Source organism: Hippopotamus amphibius, chromosome 5 (genome assembly GCF_030028045.1).
Source record: "Hippopotamus amphibius kiboko isolate mHipAmp2 chromosome 5, mHipAmp2.hap2, whole genome shotgun sequence".
In the NCBI taxonomy this organism is placed as follows: Eukaryota; Metazoa; Chordata; class Mammalia; order Artiodactyla; family Hippopotamidae; genus Hippopotamus; species Hippopotamus amphibius.
This window is the reverse complement of record NC_080190.1, coordinates 134,710,328-134,732,030: the sequence shown is the minus strand read 5'-3', so window position 1 is coordinate 134,732,030 and position 21,703 is coordinate 134,710,328. Positions and strand designations below refer to the sequence as shown.

At 37.6% G+C, this 21,703-nt stretch overlaps 1 protein-coding gene across 5 annotated transcripts in view; it reads right to left on the bottom strand.

Moving 5' to 3' along the window:
• CPQ (carboxypeptidase Q) overlaps window positions 1-21,703 on the bottom strand; it is a 514,519-nt gene that overhangs the window by 379,847 nt on the left and 112,969 nt on the right. For all 5 annotated transcript variants that reach the window (XM_057734219.1, XM_057734220.1, XM_057734216.1 and 2 more), the window contains exon 2: window positions 4,386-4,851. In XM_057734219.1, coding sequence (XP_057590202.1) covers window positions 4,386-4,818 — 433 coding nt within the window. In that variant the 5' untranslated portion in view covers window positions 4,819-4,851. The remainder of the gene's footprint in view (window positions 1-4,385; window positions 4,852-21,703) is intronic.

The following is a 21,703-nucleotide window of genomic DNA, read 5'->3' as shown; positions in this document are numbered from 1 at the left end:
CAACATCAGTGGTCAGTGGAGCAGAAGGGAGAAGAATCAGTATCTGGGGTTGCTAGAATATATTATTTAAAATCAGTTTTCAACAACAACAACAACAACAACAACAAATGAGACATGAAATAGGAAAGTGTGACCAATACACACACACAAAAGCAGGCAATAGAAACTGCCCTGAAGGGGCCACGCTGTAGGACATAGCAGGCAAAGACTTCGAAGCAGCTATTACAAATATGTTCAAGGAACTAAAGGAAACCATACTTAAAGAATTAAAGGAAGGTGTGATGACAATGTTTTATCAAATAGAGAATATCAATCAAAAGACAGAAATTATAGAAAAGACCAAATGGAAATTCTGGAGTTGAAAAGTAAAATAACTGAAGAGAGAAATTAAGTAGAGGGGCTCAGTAGTACATTTAATCTATCAGAAGAAAGAATTAATGAATTTGATGATAAACTGATAAAGATTATGCAATCTGAAGAACAGAGAGGAAAAGGAGAGAAAAATGAGCAAAGCCTCAGAGAAATGTGCTACACCATTAAGTGCACCAATATACTCATAACGGAAGTATCAGAAGGAGAAGAGAGCAAAAAAGGGGTAGAAAATATATTCATAGGAAAAAAAGCTAAAAATTTCCAGAACTGATGAAAAACATTAATCTATACATGAAGCTCAACAACCTCTAAGCAAGATAAAAGCAAAGAGACTGCCATCTAGGTACATCAAAATCAAAATGTTGAAAACCTAAAATAAAGATAAAAATCTTAAAATCAGTAAGAGCAAAATGACTTGTCACATACAAGCATACCTCATTTTATTGTGCTTTGCAGACACTGTTTTTTACAGATTGAGGGTTTGTGGCAACACCTGTGTTAAGCAAGTCTATTGGTGCCATTTTCCCAACAGCATTATTTTTTAATTAAGGCATGTACATTTTTTAGACATACTGATATTACACCAAAAAATTCATGTGACTCACTTTATTGCAACATTCACTTTATTGCAGTGGCCTGGAACCAAACCACGGTATCTCCAAGGTATGCCTATACAAGCAAATTCCAGTAATGTAAACAGCTAAATTCTCACTGGAAATAATGAAGGCCAGAGGACAATGGAATGTGAATTTGAATTTGTCAATTCAAAGTGCTGGAAGTAAAAAACTGTGAATCAAGAATCTTATATCCAGTAAAACTGTGTTTCAAAAATAAAGATTAAACAACTAGAGATGGATGAAAGCTTAGAAAACTTTCTGCTAGCAGACAGGCTTTGAAAAACAAAGAAAAAAACTAAAGCGAGTTCTGTCAGAAAGCATATGATACCAAACAGTAATTTGAATCCTTATTCTCACAAAAATAAAAATAATTATAAGTGAATACTATAAATAACTATGCTAAAAACATCAACATAATTTATATAAAATTAATAAATTCCTAGAAAGACATAAACTACTAAAACTGACTCAAAAAGAAATAGAAATAGAAAAATCTGAATAGATTTTCTATACCAAGGAAAAATATTGAAGTAATAATTAAGAATCTTCCCACAAATAAAATTCCAGAACCAGATGGCTTCACTGATGAATGCTACCAACAACTTAAATAATTAATACTAACCTTTCACAAACTCTTCCAAAAAATAGAAGACAAGGTAATACTTTTCAACTTATTCTTTGAGGCCAGAATTACCCTGATACCAAACTAGACAAAGACATCACGCAAAGAAAACTACAGACCAATATCCCTTATGAATATATACATGAAACTGCTCAACAAAATACTAGCAACCTGAGAATTCAGTAACATGTAAAACAGAGTATACACAATAACCAAGTGGGATTTATCCCAGGAATGCAAGGTTGGTTTAACATCTGAAAATCAATTAATGACATACACCCAATTCAATGGGGAAAGAATAGTCTTTTCAACAGATGATGCTGAGACAACTGAATGACCACAGCAAAAGAACAAACTTGAACTCCTACATCACACCTAAAATTAACTCACAGACATAAATGTAAGAGATAAAAGTATAAAACTCTTAGAAGAATAAATAAAACTCTTAGGAATAAATCTTGTGACCATGGTTTAGGCAATGGTTTCTTAGATATAACACCAAAAGCACAAACAACAGAAAAAAAAATTAGATAAATTATGCTAATTCAAAATTGAAGATGTTTCTGCAGCAAATACTACCATCAAGAAGATTAAAAAAAAATCCATAGAATGGGAAAGAACATTGGTAAATCACACTGATAAGAAATTTGCATCCAAAATACATGAAGAACTTTTACAATTCAATAATGAAAATTCAAATAGCACAATTAAAAACTGGGCAAAGGACCTGAATATACGTTTCTCTGAAAAAGATACACAAATGGCAAATAAGAATGTGAAAGAGCACTCAACATCATTAGTCATTAGAGAAGTACAAATGAAAACCACAATGAATATCACTTCATACCCACTAGGACAGCTGTAACCAAAAAGACAGACAACAAGTATTTATCAGTATGTAAAAAAAAAAATTGAAATACATCAGTGAAAATGTAAAATGGTGCAGTCACGTTGGAAAACAGTTTGGCAGTTCCTCCAAAAGTTATTATATAACCAAGCAATTCCACTCCTTGGTTTATACCCAAGAGAAATGAAAATATATGTACATACAAAAACATGCATTTTTATGCATGAATGTTTATTGCTGCATTATTCATAACAGCCAAAAGGTGGGAAAAAAAAAACAAATGTTTATCAACTGATCAATGGATAAATAAAATGATATATCCATAAAATGGAAAATTATTCAACAATAAAAATGAACTAAATACTGATACATGCTACAACAGGGATGAACCTGGAATACATACTACATGAAAGAAGCCAGTCACAAAAGAAAATACACTTTATTATTTCATTCATGTGAAATATCCAAAATAGGCAAATCCATAAAGATAGAAAGCAAATTAGTGGTTGCCTAGGGCTTAGGAGAGTGGTAGGAAAGGGATGGAGCGTAACTGCTAATGAGTACAAAGTTTCTTTGGGGGGTGATGAAATGTTCTTTGATTAGACTGTGGTGCTGGTTGCACAATTCTGTGAATATATTAAAAACCACTGCAGTGTACGTTTTAAATGGGTGAATATTATGGTATGTGAATTACATCTCAATAAAGTTTTTTTTTTTTTTTTGGCTGCACTATGAGGCATGCAGGATCTTAGTTCTCCAACCAGGGCTCGAACACATGCCCCCTGAAGTGGAAGCACAGAGTCTTAACCACTGGACCATCAGGGAAGTCCCAGTATCTCAGTGAAGATGGTTTTAAAAACTGATCGTCTGCTTCTCTACTGGGTGCTTCTCTCAGCATTAGAGAAGGTCAAAAGTTTCTATAAACTTTTAAGAGGAGTCCAACTAGTTTTTTTACAAACTACAGTTGACCCTTGAACAATGTAGGTTTTAACTGCACAGGTCCACTTACACGTGGATTGTTTTTTCAATAGTAAATATTCAAAAAGTTCCTTTGGACTTTTCCATAAGATATTACAGAAAAAACATGAATGAACTTTTTGGCCAACTCACTACAACAATACTACATGATCTGTGGTTGAATATGCAGATACAGAAACTCACAGATATAGGAGAACCAAACTGTATGCATGGAGGGCTGACTATATGTTATACGTAGATTTTCAACTGAGCTGGAGGGTTGGTGTCCCAACTTTCATGTTCTTCAAGGACCAACTGTAGTTCCCTTGCCATAGGAAAACAGCTCATGAATATATGCACAGTCCATGAATAGTCCAATACTGACTGACGGATAGCTCACTGTTGACTGGTTACATATCCCTGATCTAAGCATTTATATTGCCTGATGAAGCTGAGCCAGAGGGCTGATAAGTAAAGACAGAACTCCACCTCGACAACTCCTTGCATTAGAAGCCTCAAGTTCTGTAAAAATAATTACCTCAAATCAATTCACTGTGCAAGGCTCTGTCCCCTATTTCATTAATTCTAAGAAATTTTGTACATTGAGGCCACTTGGTAGCAGTCATAGTTTTTGTAACCTATTTACACATATCTCAATTCTCTACAGAATGATACTAATGTTATACTACATAGAAATTATTGTGATACAGTTCATCAGTATCATGGTCCAAGAGCTGTAGATGCTTCATTTTAAAAAGTGACACTTTCAGAAAAGAAAGAAAGGGGGGAAAAGGAAGAAAAAAAGAGTATAAGAGTCAAGAACTCATTAAGCCAAGGGAATAGGAAATGTTTATATCTTCCTTTTTATCACCCAATTATAATATGAATCATGCACGCTATAATCAGTTATGTCACATGGCATTAGTTTTATAAAGAACACAGCAAATTGACTTGAAAAGGCAAATAATACCTTCTGGGGGTGTTCCAACACTGCTGCCAAGCCCCAAAATAGCCATCTTGTGAATTCTCGGCTCCAACATCACAGCAGATTCTTCTCCCCTTTCCCAGTGGGGTATTTTGACAGGCTCCAGGTGAACATTCTCCAGCCCATCTTCCTGCAGGTTTTGGTGCATGATTTGGATGGCTTTTTCTAGGCTCTTGGAGCCACTCAGTCTGGGTCCAACAGTATCAACCAGAAGTGCCAATCGCTCATAGGATCTGTTCTGGGCTTTACCATAAACAGCAAGGTTGATTATTGCTTTAGCAACATCTCCATAGCAGGCTATTTCTTCTTTTATTTCTTGAAAAGTCCTCTGAGAGATGCCATTCCCATATATAGCCTTCCCAGAGTTCAGGGATAAAAGGTGGACGACACCAACAAGTACGAGGAGAAGGAACTTCATTTTTTTTCCAGTCGGTTTTCTTCCTAAAATAATCTATGTAAGTAAGAAATATGTGTTAGGGGAAAAGAATGTCACAGCTATCTGCCCATAACCCAGGGACTGCTTTTCAAACAGGACTCCCCCTTCCCTTTTCAACCATTGCCCAATTTCCACCATCAAATTTAGGCACCATAACTCCCAGGAATAAAGAAGGAAAGAGGCAATGATTGGCTTTATTGACAAGGTAGCATTCATTACAACCACAAAATCCCATGTTACCTAGCAATTGGTTTAAAATGTGCTAAAAGATTAACATAAGAAGACAAATAGGAAAGAGGAAGAAATAGTGGTAGCAGTGACAGAACTAGGGCAATGTTATCTGCTACCCCTTCTTCTAAACAGAGTATGATCCAAATGCGTTTCAGAGTTCCCTTTACCTGATGTGCTCTCTTGCTCTCTCCTGTTTGCCTACTGAACTCATCCTTTGAGGCCTTTGTAGACGTTATGTTTTCTTGATGCTCTCCCTAATCCCACCCCCTCCACATGTAATCCTCATAACAATTCTATGACACAGTTTATTATTATTATTACCTTCATTTTAGAATTAAGGATCCTGGGGTAGCAAGAGATTAAGTAACTTGCCAAAGACACACGAAGGCTTTCTAGCTCTAGAGACCATGCTGTAGACAGCGCTATTCAAAGCATGGTTTGTGGATCAATGCCAGTCCACAGCTTTTTTTCACTAGTCCACAAAAGGTAAATACAAAGATTAAGAGTAAACATATTTAGTGCTGTACAACACCATAGCCAATAGTCTAATGTGGGGCCTCCCTGGTGGCACAGTGGTTAAGAATCCGCCTGCCAAAGCAGGGGCACGGGTTCAAGCTCTGGTCCGGGAAGATCCCACATGCTGCGGAGCAACTAATCCCATGTGCCACAGCTACTGAGCCTGCGCTCTAGAGCCACAGCTACTAAGCCCACGTGCCGCAACTACTGAAGCCCACGTGCCTAGAACCCATGCTCTGCCACAAGAAAAGCCACTGCAATGAGAAGCCCGAGCAACGCAGCGAAGAGTAGCCCCCACTCACCACAACTAGAGAAAGCCCGCGCAGCAACGAAGACCCAACACAGCCAAAAAATAAAACAAACTAAATTTAAAAAATAGTCTAATATGGCTATTACAACTTAAATTAAATAATCAGCTTCTCTGTCACGATAGCTGCATTTCACATGCTCAATAGCCACATGTGCATAGTGGCTACTGTACTGAGCAGCACAGACAGAGCATTTCTATCATCACGGAAAGTTCTATTGAACAGCCCTGGCTTAGACACCTTTATAGATAATTGACAGAACTATGTATTTGTCAAATCTAATGACAAAAAAATAGTGCTTCTCTTTGTATAACCCATTTTATTTTTCTAATTCACTATTATATTTTGCAAAAGTATCAGCATGCAACAAATTCTAAATTTAAAAACCTGGCCCTTCACCACAGATAATCTGAGAAGCACAGTCATAAACTACTATCTTGTAAGGATAAACTCCAAATTCAGGCAGCATACAAGGCCTTTCAAAATATGGTTCCAACAGCCACTTCAAGCTCCTCTCTCCACCTGCCCCTCTAGAGTGCACACATCTTCATTCTCATTCTCATTTCTTCTCTCTCTCCCTTTCTCTCTCTCTCACGTGCACACACACATAGCACTTGAAATGTGGCTAGTCTACCTTGAGATGTCTTGTACATATAAAATATATAGCTGATTTGATCTTTAAAATCAACTACTACATACCTAATTATGAAAAAACAACAAATATTTCAGATATATTAGATTAAATAAAATACATTATTATTAATCTTACCTATTTCTTTCTAGTTTTTAATATGGCTATTAAGAAATTTTTAACTTACAGAATATTTATATTTATATTGGACAGTAATGTTCTAGCTGCACTGAACTGGACCCTGTTCTTCAAATACCCAGGCCCTTTCACATGTAGAGGCTCCCTCTGGGTCTCTACATATGTTCATTCCCTTTTATTGAAAGGCGCTTCTCTTCACCCTGCTCCCTTTCTGTCAAATGTCTACACTCATTCTGTAGTGAGAATGCATTAAAAATCACCTCTTCCATGGAGCCCTGATAAACAATACCCCAGAGGTACTTGCACCATTTTTCCTGTTTCTACCATAATTAACTGTATTATCAGCTAATACAAATTTGTTTATAAATCTGTCTCTCCTTCTCTCAAAGTCAAGGAGGGTAAATTATTCATCATTGTACCCATATATAGGCACTCAATACCTTTTTAAGAAGGAATGAATAAGCCTTTAATCTCTCTAGGTCTCAGCCTCCCCAGAGTATGAGAGTACTTGCCTTGCCTCCTTCACAAAGAAGCTGCAGGAATTAAAAACTTGTGACCATATTTAAAATACTTTGAAAAATTATAAAAACTATACATTGCTGCTGCTTTTTTATTACAACTGTAGTTGACCCTTGAACAACATGGGTTTGAACTTCCCAGGTCCATTTATATGCAGATTTTTTCCCATAAATACTACAGTACTACAAGATCCAGGGTTGGTTTAAGCCATGGATGCAGAACCCCAGATACAGAGGACTCACTATGGGACTTCAGCGTCCACAGAGGGTCTTGGAACCAATACCCCTCCTTGTTCAAGGGTCAATGCATAGGTTTTTCATTTCTACAGTCACTATACTGATGCTTGTTTTAAAAGCTAAATTTTATTAAGCAGTCAAAATATTTCACTAGATTGCAATTTATTCTTGAAAGTACGTTCTTCCAATGTGTTGTTGGGGCAAAAAAGAAAAAAAAAGGTTAATAAGCCATCTATTAATTAACACTAACCACAAGTATCTACTTCTCATTAAAAGTTCTCTAAGCATTCTGCAAACATTAATTAAGGATTTCATAATACATTTCTAGTGATGGATTAGAATCATATTATGACAACATTGTAGAGATACAGGAGAGCTCAGGGATCCCTAGTCCACAACCTTATTTTGTTGAAAGTTAATCATGGCCTCTGTTGTGATTCCCAGGCAGCAGACAAACCAACAACTACAATCAACCAGGTAAGTGGACCAACTAGCACATACTTCCTAAAGGATTAAGAATGGTTTTCTTACAGGATGTAAGGATATGTAAAATATGCATTTGCATATAATAGAAATTCAATGAAGCATACCCAAATGCAGTCTGAGAAGCAAATACCTATAATAAAATATATGTATATAGAATAGCATCAGAACAAAGTGAAGAACAAAGGGGATCACGGAAAACTATAGAGAAGACATGACATCTCAAGAAAGGCTCAAGAAACAGTTCCGCAGGCAGAAAAGAGTGAATGGTATCCCTCTCAGAGGGCCACTAGAACATCATCTGTACATCATATCCTGGTTAAAAGATACGTCCAGAAAATAACAGTGCCCGAGTCTATCATCTTTACATCTTTTTTCATATATGTCAATTGAATTAACAGATACATAATTTTGATAATAAATATTTAATGCTTCTTAACATGGTCGGTTAAATTAATTTTGACACTAAAAAAATAACTGCTTTAAAACAGAATTCAGTATCTGTGAGTGTTGTTCTGAGTATCTTAACTATACTGTTTCTTCAAATCCCACAAATGCAATGAATGCTTATTTTTAAAAGTAGGTTAATTTAAAAGGTGATGGTTTGTTACCTTTCAATGGATCAGTTTTTCCCTGAGTATAAAGTTTACTAAGATCAAAGGCACAAACAATGCATTACATGAGAAATCACACTTGACATAACACTAAATACATGTTAGTTGACTGTAAACCTAGTTTTCTCTGGAACATAATCTGAAAATTACCAATGTAATTCATGGCTAGAATACATAATTGTGTATCTCTCCAACAGAGCACTACAAGAATCTTTTGTTATTATTACTATTATTGTTTTTGGAAAGGTACATTAGCCCAACTAAGGTGTGCATTCATTAATAAATAGTAGAAAATAACAACTATAACTAACAGCCTATATTTGAGGAGGTAACAAAAATGGAACAAGATTTACTATATCACATTCCACTCAAGAAAAATAAAATATAAGATGTAATTTAAAAACAAAGGGACTATACATAATATGTACATAATGTGTACAAATCGGATACATAATTTGTACCTTCCTAGCAAGAAATAGAGGATTATAATAAAAACTAAGATAGTGAAATATACAGACAGAATAAGACTAAATAAAAGCCAATAATCAAGGCCAACCTGAAGAAATTCTCTCCTAATTCACAGATTTTGGGTCATCATACACCATACAACAAAAATTCATCCTAGAACTGAAGTCAATCCAAGTGAGAAGGGTGACCAAAGATCCCAGTCTATTTGCATGAAAGGACCAAGACACTAGCCCTCCCCAGTGTGAAAAGACATAAGCCAAAACCAGAAACATTTTGCTGTATAAAATCACGAAGGGTTTGGAAAACATGAATACAGATTTACTTGCCAAATCTTTTCATACTAGTGCCAAGGGATAGCCCTAGTAGCTCAAAGCTAATTTGGGGAAAATCAAAATGTTCAGTTTTACACACTAAGTGATAAGCATGTAAACAGTTTACCTAAGAAAAAAGAGGACTGGATAAAACCATGAATGATACAGTCATTAGAGCTGAACCCTTTTAAATCTACCAGAAAACATTGGTACCACACTGACCGAAGTAAAGTTTCCCATGGGATCACCAGGAGGGTTTACTGATTTGAAAGACTGTTAGTTTGTCCTAGCTCAGAGATAGAAACTGTCCCTATACAGTCATTTCAGTCAAATAAAGTTAAGCAAGCTACAGTATTTTTCTATAGCCTGCAAAGGGAGCAAATAATTCTATGGTGATCAACAAAGACAAACAGAATTACTCATCTCAAATATTTCCCCTTTATAACTGCAAATGGTGCTTTGTTTTGGGTCATAACTTCATTTCTCCAGTCATTTAATAAAAATGTACTGAACACCTTACCTACTAAGCACCAAAGACACAAATGTGTAAGATAATATCCATACCCTCAAAGAGCCATCAAGTATAATAGACAGATAATATGAAAACCCTATAACTGAAATGGTTACAAGGTTCTGCGAAAACACAAATTCCTCATCACGACAAGGACAACATGTGAAGTTCCTCAAAATTCCCAAACAAGCCACTTCTTATTACCTATGTGGATACTCCTTACAATTTTCACAGAGGGAACAGTAACCCATGCTTACAAAAGATGCATTAGTCAATTTATTTACAAAGACACTCAAGATTTTATTCATTTAAGATCCCTAAAATAGGCCATCATCACAAAATCTGGAAACAACAAATGTTGGAGAGGGTGTGAAGAAAAGGGAACTCTCCTGCACTGTTGGTGGGAATGTAAGTTGGTACAGCCACTATGGAAAACAATTTGGAGGTTCCTTCAAAAACTACAAATAGAACTACCATATGATCCAGTAATCCCACTACTGGGCATATACCCAAAGAAAACCATCATCCCAAAGAAACTTGTACCATAATGTTTATTGCAGCACTATTTACAATAGCCAGGACATGGAAGCAATCTAAATGCCCATCAACAAATGAATGGATAAAGAAGATGTGGCATATATATACAATGGAGTATTACTCAGCTATAAAAAGGGATGAGATGGAGCTATATGTAATGAGGTGGATAGAACTACAGTCTGTCATACAGAGTGAAGTAAGTCAGAAAGAGAAAGACAAATATTGTATGCTAACTCACATATACGGAATCTAAAGATGGTACTGATGAACTCAGTGACAAGAACAAGGACGCAGATGCAGAGAATGGACTGGAGAACTCGAGGATTGGGAGGGGGCAGGGGGTGAAGGGGAAGCTGAGACAAAGAGAGAGAGTAGCACAGACATACAAATACTACCAACTGTAAAATAGATAGCCAGTGGGAAGTTGTTGTATAACAAAGGGAGTCCAACTCGAGGATGGAAGATGCCTTAGAGGACTGGGACGGGGAGGGTGGGGGGGGACTTGAGGGAGGGTGGGGGGGAGTCGAGGGAAGGAGGGAATATGGGGATATGTGTATAAAAACCGAGGATTGAACTTGGTGTACCCCCAAAAAATAATAAATAAGTAAAATTAATTTTAAAAAATTAAAAAAAAAATAAAAAGTAAGATCCCTAAAATACTAATAACCCAATTCACACACACACACACACACACACACACACAAATCTAGCACACTCTTGAGCAAATTGTAGGACACTTGCAATGTCTAAACTTAAACTGCAAAACATTTTTTTTAAATAGTCTATTTTCATACACAAAAAGTAGAAATCATTGTTGCTTTACTTGAATTCAAACTGTGGAAATATTAAACGTTATACTCTTCAAAATCTTAAACAACTATTTTTAAAACTCATGCTGGATCATGCCTTTGAATTCAGAAAGTTATATATTCAAAGGGAACTTCAGGAGACTATTTGAAAAAAGACTTTCTTTTCATATATTGTCTTCATGATCCATAGTTCCAGATTATCTTTTTCACAAAAAGAGATAAACCCAACACGTCATTTTCATTCTTTTCTACTTAAATTTGGAAGGAAACTTAAGCAAAATCAACTTTTCTTCTGCTGTGAATTACATTCTCTCTAACAATAGGTTTATATTTTGAGGAAACAAAACAAACCCTTTGCTTCTATTTCGAAATCTTTTTCCTAAAATATTATTGTTTGAAAATGTCTCGGGGTATGATAGAATTGCCAGGATGAATAGACTAAGTGAAGTGGAAAAGGACACAATGAGAAGAGAATGTGCTGAAAGACAGAAGGAGTAAGATTTAGGGGTTGAGATTTTTATTGATTTTCTTTTCATTGCGTCGCTTCTTCTTCCAGACACTACATATACTAGTTCCGTGAAGACGTAGCTATTTCCCCTAAACCTACCATGGCTGCACAGGACGTGTGGATATACATTTCAACCCTTCCTCTTCAGCTTAGAGTGGATAGCAGGTATAATGACCAGAAAGGCTAAATCCTAGCTCAGACACTGGCACGTGGAAGTGCACTTTCTAACTCCTGCTAATGCTCCTAGATTTACAATAATTAGCCCTTTAACCATCTTAAGGAAGATTCTTTCCTTTATTACATTCAAAGTTCAAACAATAATGGACTTCTACTTTCCATAGCTTACATCCCAATTATGCATTCAGTCCTTCAACAAAGTTCATTGAGAACTTACTATCTGCCAGGAACTGTGCAAGAATTTGGAGAAGATATAAAAGTAAGCAAGACTCAGTTCCTAGTAGGCACTGTTAATTACGTATTTAATATCCATCCGTCCCTTTTCTTGCTAACCAAACCTGGATTCTGTTTGGGGTGCAAAGTGCCCAGCCCCACTAATCTAGGCCAGTTGTTCTTAACATGGATGGTAGTAGTCCAAGGAGATGTTTGGTATATGAGGTGGGGGGAGGAGCATTTTTGGCTGTCATAAAGCTATGGGGGGTCCTACTAGTAATTTGCTGGCAGAGGCCAGGGACACTAGACATACTAATTTCGGGGGAAATCCTGTCTACCAAGAACTCTCCTATTCTACACAGATCTTTTTAATGTGAAAACGCTATTTGAGCCTTGACCCTAACTCTATTATACATACAAATACGTACAAAAAATAGTTTTCTGCGGTTTTAAAGCAAGTTGACTTTTTCAAGAAGTGACTACCGTGTTTATCAAGGGAGGACTATACTGTGCTTGGTTGAGGATTTTACCAAGAGCTGTCCATCGCTTCAGTGAAACATCAATGACTACGCTGCTTCTGGTATTGGAAACACTGTCCCCACGCCCTGGGCCCATCTGCATTTGCTGCTGTCACATTCACCATGCAAGCATCTGACTACTTCATTATGTCACCTAGTGCAGTCATGCCTGAAAATGTATGTTTTGAAGTACTGTATCATAAATTACTTTCCTTTAATGGCTCCTTTATATTACAGTTAGGATAGCACACTGATTTACTTGCAAATATGCGGAAGCATATTATCTATGATGCTTAATTCAGAATAATAAAGCAGGCATTATAAACTGTTTTGCTGTTTTATTTTAAAGAGGCACTGCATCTAATAGGATGAAGAACTATTGATTTAACTGAATCAACAATTCTCTTCCTCACACTTTCAGCCTACCTTTTAGCCAGAGGAGGCCCCCTGACCCAATTCTATTCAAAGGTACCCAAAAGGAAACAGCTGACAAGAAAATGGTCACAATTTTAGAGCTGCATCAGCTCCTCTGTAACCATGAGGGCAAGTCCAAGAGTACAACTCCCGACATCAATGAGCAGCTAAACCAATACCAGCACCACCAATATTTCTGTTACGTGAGAGAAATAAACTCCATTTGTTACAGCCATTGTTAGTTAGATTTTCTGTTCCTTAAAGCTGTGATTGTATTGCCAATTGCTATAGTACTTCCAGGGCTTCTTGGGGATCCACAGTCACATATATTGTTAATACTGATTAACATCATAAGTGTGATGGGGAAGAATAAATGTGACTCCATACTGCATATGTTTCTTGTACTTCAACCTTTGTATTCTATTGCTTTTGCTTCAAGTTAAGAATGTCGCCTATAGCCTGAAGTATACAGGACAGCCCATTCTCAAGGTTCTTTTTTTTTTTCTTTAAGCTCTTTATTGGAATATAATTGCTTTCCAATCTTGCACCAGATTTGAGGTACACCAAAGTGAATCAGCTGTATTTATACATATATCCCCATATCCCCTCCCTCCCGAAACTCCCTCCCACCCCTCCTATCCGGGTCCTCTAAGGCATCACCCATCATCGAGTTGATCTCCTTTTGTTATACAGCAACTTCCCCCTACCTATCTGTTTTACAGTTGGTAGTGTATATATGTCTACGCTACTCTCTCACTTCGTCCCAGCTTCCCCTTCGCCCCCCAACCCTCCAACCCCATGTCCTCCAGTCCATTCTCTGCATCTGCATCCTTATTCTTGCCCTGTCACTGGGTTCATCAGTACTATTTTTTTTAGATTCTGTATATATGAGTTAGCATATAGTATTTGTTTTGCTCTTTCTGGCTTACTTCACTCTGTATGACAGACTCTAGGTCTATCCACCTCATTACATATATCTCCATTTCATTCCCTTTTATGGCTGAGTAAAATTCCATTGTACGTATGTGCCACATCTTCTTTATCCATTCATCTGTTGATGGGCATTTAGGTTGCTTCCATGTCCTGGCTATTGTAAATAGTGCTGCAATGAACACTATGGTACATGCTTCTCTTTGGATTATGGTTTTCTCTGGGTATATGCCCAGTAGTGGGATTGCTAGATCATATGGTAGTTCCATTTTTAGTTTTTTAAGGAACCTCCAAACTGTTTTCCACAGTGGCTGTACCAACTTACATTCCCACCAACAGTGCAGGAGAGTTCCCTTTTCTCCACACCCTCTCCAACATTTATTGTTTCCAGATATTTTGATGATGGCCATTCTGACTGGTGTGAGGTGATTCCTCATTGTGGTTTTGGCTTGCATTTCCCTGATGATTAGTGATGTTGAGCATCTTTTCATGGGTTTGTTGGCCATCTGTATGTCTTCTTTGGAGAATTGTCTATTTAGGTCTTCTGCCATTTGTGGATTGGGTTATTTGCTTTTTGCTTTAAGCTGCATGAGGTGTTTGTATACTTTGGAGGTTAATCCTTTGTCCGTTGCTTCATTGGCAAGTATTTTCTCCCATTCTGAGGGCTGCCTTCTTGTCTTGTTTATGGTTTCTTTTGCTGTGCAAAAGCTTTTAAGTTTCATGAGGTCCCATTAGTTTATTCTTGATTTTATTTCCATGATTCTAGGAGGTGGGTCAAAAAGGATCTTGCTTTGATGGATGTCATAGAGTGTCCTGCCTATGTTTTCCTCTAGGAGTTTTATAGTGTCTAGCTTTACATGTAGGTCTTTAATCCATTTTGAGTTTATTTTTGTGTATGGTGTTAGGAAGTGTTCTAATTTCATTCTTTTACATGTTGCTTTCCAATTTTCCCAGCACCACTTATTGAAGAGGCTGTCCTTTTTCCGTTGTATATTCTTGCCTCCTTTGTCAAAGATAAGGTGCCCATATGTGCATGGATTTATCTCTGGGTTCTCTACTCTGTTCCATTGATCTTCCTTTCTGTTTTTGTGCCAGTACCACACTGTCTTGATCACTGTGGCTTTGTAGTATAGTTGGAAGTTAGGAAGCCTAATTCTACCAACTCCATTCCACCAACTCCATCTTTCCTGCTCAAGATTGCTTTGGCTCTTCAGGGTCTTTTGCGTTTCCATACAAATCATAAGATTTCTTGTTATACTTCTGTGAAAAGTGCCATTTGTAATTTGATCGGGATTGCACTGAATCTGTAAATTGCTTTAGGTAGTACACTCATTTTCACAATGTTGATTCTTCCAATCCAAGAACATGGAATGTCTCTCCATCTGTTTGTATCATCTTTGATTTCTTTCATCAGTGTCTTATAGTTTTCTGCTCTTTTGCCTCCTTAGGCAGGTTTATTCCTAGGTATTTTATTCTTTTTGTTGCAATGGTAAATGGGAGAGTTTCCTTAATTTCTTTCTGCTTTTTCGTTGTTAGTGTTTAGGAATGCAAGAGATTTCTGCGCATTAATTTTGCATCCTGCTACTTTCCTAAATTCATCGATTAGTGCTAGCAGTCTTCTGGTAGAGTCTTTAGGGTTTTCTATGTATAATATCATGTCATCTGCAAAGAGTGACAATTTTACTTCTTTTCCAATTTGGTGAGCATGGGCACCCTTGTATTGTTCCTGTTCTTAGATGGAATTCTTTCAGTTTTTCACCGTTTAGAATGATGTTGGCTTTTGGTTTCTCATATATGGCTTTTATTATGTTGAGGTAATTTCCTTCTATGCCCATTTTCTGGACAGTTTTTATCATAAATGGATGTTGAATTTTGTCAAAAGCTTTTTCTGCATCTACTGAGATAATCATATGGTTTTGATCCTTCAATTTGTTGATATGATGTATCACATTGATTGATTTGCATATATTGAAGAATCCTTGCATCCCAGGGATAAACCCCACTTGATCATGGTGGATGATCTTTTTAATGTGCTGTTGGATTCTGTTAGCTTATATTTTGTGGAGGCTATTTGCATCTATATTCATCAGTGATATTGGCCTGTAATTTCCTTTTTTTGTGACATCTTTGCCTGGTTTTGGTATTAAGGTGATGGTGGCCTCGTAGAATGTTTGGGAGTATTCCTCCTTCTGCTACATTTTGGAAGTGTCTGAGAAGGATAGGCGTTAGCTCTTCTCTAAATGTTTGACAGAATTCGCCTGTGAATGCATCTGGCCCTGGGCTTTTGTCTGCTGGGAGATTTTGAATCACAGTCTCAATTTTCGTACTTGTGATTGGTCTGCTCATATTTTCTCTTTCTTCCTGGTTCAGTCTTGGAAGATTGTTCTTTTCTAAGTATGTATCCATCTCTCCTAGGTTATCCAATTTATTGGCATATAGTTGCTTGTAGTAGTCTCTCAGGATCTTTTGTATTTCTGTGGCATCAGCTCTAACTTCTACTTTTTCCTAATTCTGTTGATTTGCATCTTCTCCCTTTTTTTCCTGATGAGTCTGGCTAATGATTTATCAATTTTATCTTCTCAAAGAACCAGCTTTTAGTTTCACTGATCTTTGCTATTGTTGCCTTCATTTCCTTTTCATTTATTTCTGATCTGATCTTTATGATTTCTTTCCTTCTGCTCACTTTGGGGTTTCTTTGTTCTTCTTTCTCTAATTGTTTTAGGTGTAAGGTAAGCTTGTTTATTTGAGATTTTTCTTGTTTCTTGAGGTAGGATTGTATTGCTATAAACTTCCCTCTTAGAACTGCTTTTGCTGCGTTCCATAGGTTTTGGGTTGTTGTGTTTCCATTGTCATTTGTTTCTACGTATTTTTTGATTTCCTCTTTGATTTCTTCAGTGATTTCTTGGTTGTTTAATAATGTATTATTTAGCCTCCATGTGTTTGTATTTTTTTACAGGTAATTGATATCTAGTCTTATGGCATTGTGGTCAGAAAAGATGTTTGATATGATGTCAATTTTCTCAAATTTACTGGGGATTGATTTGTGACCCAAGATGTGATCTATCCTGGAAAATGTCCCATGTGCACTTGAGAAGAAAGTGTAGTCTGTCATTTTTGGATGGAATGTCCTATAAATATCAATTAAGTCGAGATGGTCTAATGTGTCATTTAAAGCTTGTGATTCTTTATTTATTTTCCGTTTAGATGATCTGTCCATTGATGTAAGTGGGGTGTTCAAGTCTCCTACGATTATTGTGTTACTGTCGATGTCCCCTTTTATGGCTGATAGCATTTGCCTTATGTATTGAGGTGCTCCTATGTTGGGTATATAGATATTTACAATTGTTATATGTTCTTCTTGGATTGATCCCTTGATCATTATGCAGTGTCCTTCCTTGTCTCTTGTAATAGTCTTTACTGTGTCTGATATGAGTATTGCTTCTCCAGCTTTCTTCTGACTTTCATTTGCATGGAATATCTTTTTTTTTTTTCATTTTATTTATTTTTTTTTGAGGTACACCAAGTTCAATCATCTGTATTTATACACGTATCCCCGTATTCCCTCCCTCCCTCATGGAAAATCTTTTTACATCCCCTTACTTTCAGTCTATATGTGTCCCTTGGTCTGAAGTGGGTTTCTTATACGCAGCATATTGAAGGGTCTTGTTTTTGTATCCATTCAGCCAGTCTGTGTCTTTTCGTTGGAGCATTTAATCCATTTACATTTAAGGTGATTATTGACGTGTAGGTTCCCATTACCATTTTCTTAATTGTTTTGGATTTGTTTTTGTAGGTCTTTTCCTTCTCTTGTGTTTCCTACTTAGAAAAGTTCCTTTAGCAATTGCTGTAAGGCTGATTTGGTGGTGCTGAATTTCTTAACTTTTGCTTGTTTGTAAAGCTTTTGATTTCTCCTTCGAATCTGAATGAGATTCTTGCTGGGTAGAGTATTCTTGCTTGTAGGTTTTTCTCTTTCAGGACTTTCAGTATATCCTGCCATTCCCTTCTGGCCTGCAGAGTTTCTGCAGAAAGATCAGCTGTTATCCTTCTGGATTTTCCCTTATATGTTATTTGTTGCTTTTCTCTTGCTGCTTTTAATGTTTTTTCTTTGTATTAATTTTCATTAGTTTGATTAATATGTGCCTCGGTGTATTTCTCCTTCAGTTTATTCTGTATGGGACTCTCTGCATTTCTTGGACTTGATAAATTATTTCCTCTCCCCTATTGGGGAAGTTTTCCACTATAACCTCTTCAAATATTTTCTCAGACCCTTTCTTTTTTTCTCCTTCTTCTGGGATGCCTATGATTCGAATATTGGTGCACTTAATGTTGTCAACAAGGTCTCTGAGACTGTCTTCCATTCTCTTTATTCTTTTTTCTCTTTTCTGCTCTGTGGCAGTTATCTCCTCCATTCCATCTTCCAACTCACTTATTCTTTCTTCTGCCTCAGTTATTCTGCTGTTTATACCATCTAGACTAGTTTTAATTTCAGTTATTTTCTTGTCCACTACTGTTTGTTTGTTCTTTAATTCTTCTGAGTCCTTATTAACTGTTTCTTGTATTTTCTGTATTTTGTTATCAAGATTTTGGATCATCTTTACTATCATTACTCTGAATTCTTTTTCAGGCAATTTTCCTATTTCCTCTTCATTTATTCGGTCTTGTGGGTTTTTTCCTGCTCCTTTGCCTACATGGTGTTTCTTTGTTTTCTCATTTTGTCTAAATTATAGGATTTGCTGTCTCCTTTCCCTATGCTGCCTAGTAGTAATTCTTGTTTTTGCCCTCTGCCCCCTGCTGTAGGGTTTGTCCAGTGTCTTGAGTAGGCTTCCTGGTGGGGGTTCTGGTGTCTGCTTTCCAATGTGTGGCTCTATGTCTTTTCTCTCTGATGAGCAGGGCCGTGACAGATGGTGTGTTTTAGGGTATCTGTGAGGTTAATATGGCTTTAGGTAGTCTGTGTTCTGATGGGTGGGTCTGTGTTCCTGTCTTCTTTGTAGTTTGGTATGAGGTATCCAGCACTGGCAGTTGCAGACAGTCGGATGAAGCTGCACCTTAGACTCTGATACAGGGTTCTGTGAGAGTTCTCTGCAGTTAATCTTCCCTTTGTCTGAGGACTCCCTAGTAGTCTAGCAACCTGGATTCAGTGCTCCCTCCCCAGAGCCTCCTACTTGACTTCTGATGGAGTAGTCCAGACTTCAGAGGTTGCTTGTCCCAGTTCTGTAGGGATCTTTGCAGTCCTTTCTGGTGTCCGCGGTCTTCTAATGGTGTTCATCTGGCTCTCTGGGGGAATTACTGCATCTTTTGATGTATTCCTGATGCACCTGTGGAGAGGGATGCATTCCACATCCTTCTAATTCGCCACCATCTTTCTCCCCTCCTGTTTGAGGGGACAGCTCAGTACCACCCGGTCCCAGAGCTCCTGGCAGTCCTCCACATCAGACTCAGAGCAGGGCTTAGACTTCCTCTCAAGGTTCTTACCTTTAAAGGTTTAACACTTTTCCATTCACAGAGAGATAAAAAGTTGCAGAACAGAGAATAACATTTGTCCTGTGGGAGGCTTTCAGGAACATTGTGACCTAAGAGGTCAGCTGCAAGAACAAATGATTCCAACAGCAAGAAGTTTGCAACAACCAACAACACCCCCTCCTTTTTTAGTATAAAAGAAGGTTGAATTCTAACTCAGGTAACATGGTTCTTAGGGACAGTAGTCCACCACTTTCTCGGTGTACTGACTTTCCAAATAAAGTCACTGTTCCTCTCCCCAACAACTCTTCTCAATTTATTGGCCTGTTATGTGGCGAGCAGTACAAGTTTGAACTCAGTAACATAAGCAAGGCCTAGGATCTGGCATATGGTCTGCCTAGACTTCCCACATGCACCTAAATTCTAAATATCCAACACCAGACACAGAATATTCCCTTCAAAACTTGCTCTTGTTCCCTGCTCCTAGTCAGTAAGTTAGAAATTGCAGTGTGTTGGTGGATTCTTCCCTCTCCCTCAAGGAAACAGGAGTCAGCAAGTCCTGTAACTCTACCTTCAGGTTCTTTCTTGACCCATTTCCATCCTCTCCACATTTACCATCACTTTCCTAGGTCAAAACCTCATTAGCCTTCATTTGAAACCCTTCCTCACACTCCTCTCTGCCTGAAACTCAGGTCCCTTTCCAATCCATGTTCCATACTGCCACCAGCTTTATCTAGGAGCCAAATCGAATAACTCTTTGGCTTAAAGCATCTGTTGCCCCATTTACTGTTCAGTGTTCTGGATGTGGCTTTCATCACAATCATGCCCTGTTGTTCCCCCACCTGAGCGTTGCTGCCCTAATGGGCATTTACCATTCCTTAAAGTCACAGAACACTCTTTACACCTCTCTAATTTTGCTCATGCTGTCCCCTCTGCCAAAAATGCCCTTTCATCTTTTCTCCACTTGGAGAAGTCATGATCCTGACTGAGGTCCGGCACATCAGTCTCCAGCTCCAGGCAGAACCATTTGCTGCCTTTTCATTAGTGCGCTGTATGCTTCATGCCTTTGTGTCTATTGCTCTGTTGGCATCACTTAATAGCAATAATATTTTATTTTTGTAAAATTCACCAAGCATGTTCTCTGAAAGGAATGTGTTTTATGTGTTTTGTATACTAAGCAAACAGCACAATGCCGGTCAATAAATATTTATAGAATAAATAAATAAATTCATCAAACAAGTAGTTATAGTTCAAAACAGAAGTATACGGCTCTGATTCATCAAATTAATTATTGCTTTTCTTGCATCAGACGCTAGTTTGCTCCTTTAAACTACAGCATATTCACAACTTCCTCTCACAAAAGGAGTGACGAGACTGGGACTTGATCCTGGCTGTCCCTTTCTAGATGCATGACCTTGAACAACTGATTTGAAGTCTCTCTTTATGTGTAAAATAAAGGGTTGCATTCCAGCTCTAACATTCTATTATGTATTTTCTTAAATATTTAATATCAATCACACTTTTCTTTATACTCCATATTAGCACTTGAATATATCACCTTATACCATTTTGTCTCCTCCCAAACTAAAATTGAACTCACAAAGGTCACTAAGGAAGCCCTTGTGCCTAAATGCAATAAAAACATTTCAATTCCTATTATACTTAACATCTGAAACATTTAACATTGTGGGAAGCCTCTCCTTTTCCAAATATTCTTCTTTCTATATTTCTACTCTCATTCCCAATCTTTTTTGTAGGGTCCCTTTTCTCCATCTATCCTTTAAAGTTTATTATTTCCTAGGGCCCTCTCCCATAAGCGACGCTAAGAAGTCTTCATTAAATGTCTCTGCCACTGAATGTCATCCTGAATAACACACGGGCACTGAAGAAACAAGGGAGGAGGACTGAAGGAAGAGTGGCAAATCCTAACAGCTGTGCAAAGACCCCAGTGTATGATATACCTCTTTCTTCTGGAAGTTAGTACAGTAACAGTGGGTTAGTGAGGTAATGAGAGCAGGGCAAATGGTACCTTGACTGGCAGTCCCATTCTCAGAGAGAATCCGAGGAGCTCTGGGTGGGGAGGTGTGGGGGTGACAACCTGCTAAGAGAGGTCTACCAGTAGACCCTTCTCCTCCCACTGGCCACACTGAATACCCATGGCCCCATTCTACAAGTGTCAAGTGACCTTCTCTCTCTTTTCCCTCCTCATCCCACCAGGATGAGCCAGAGGGCTTACTCACTTTGTATTTCTCACATTTTACTGCTTACCAGTGAGCAGTTTTGAGAAATTGTAAGAAAGTTAATTGGGCTCACTTTGCTAATTCTTTTTCCGGATTTC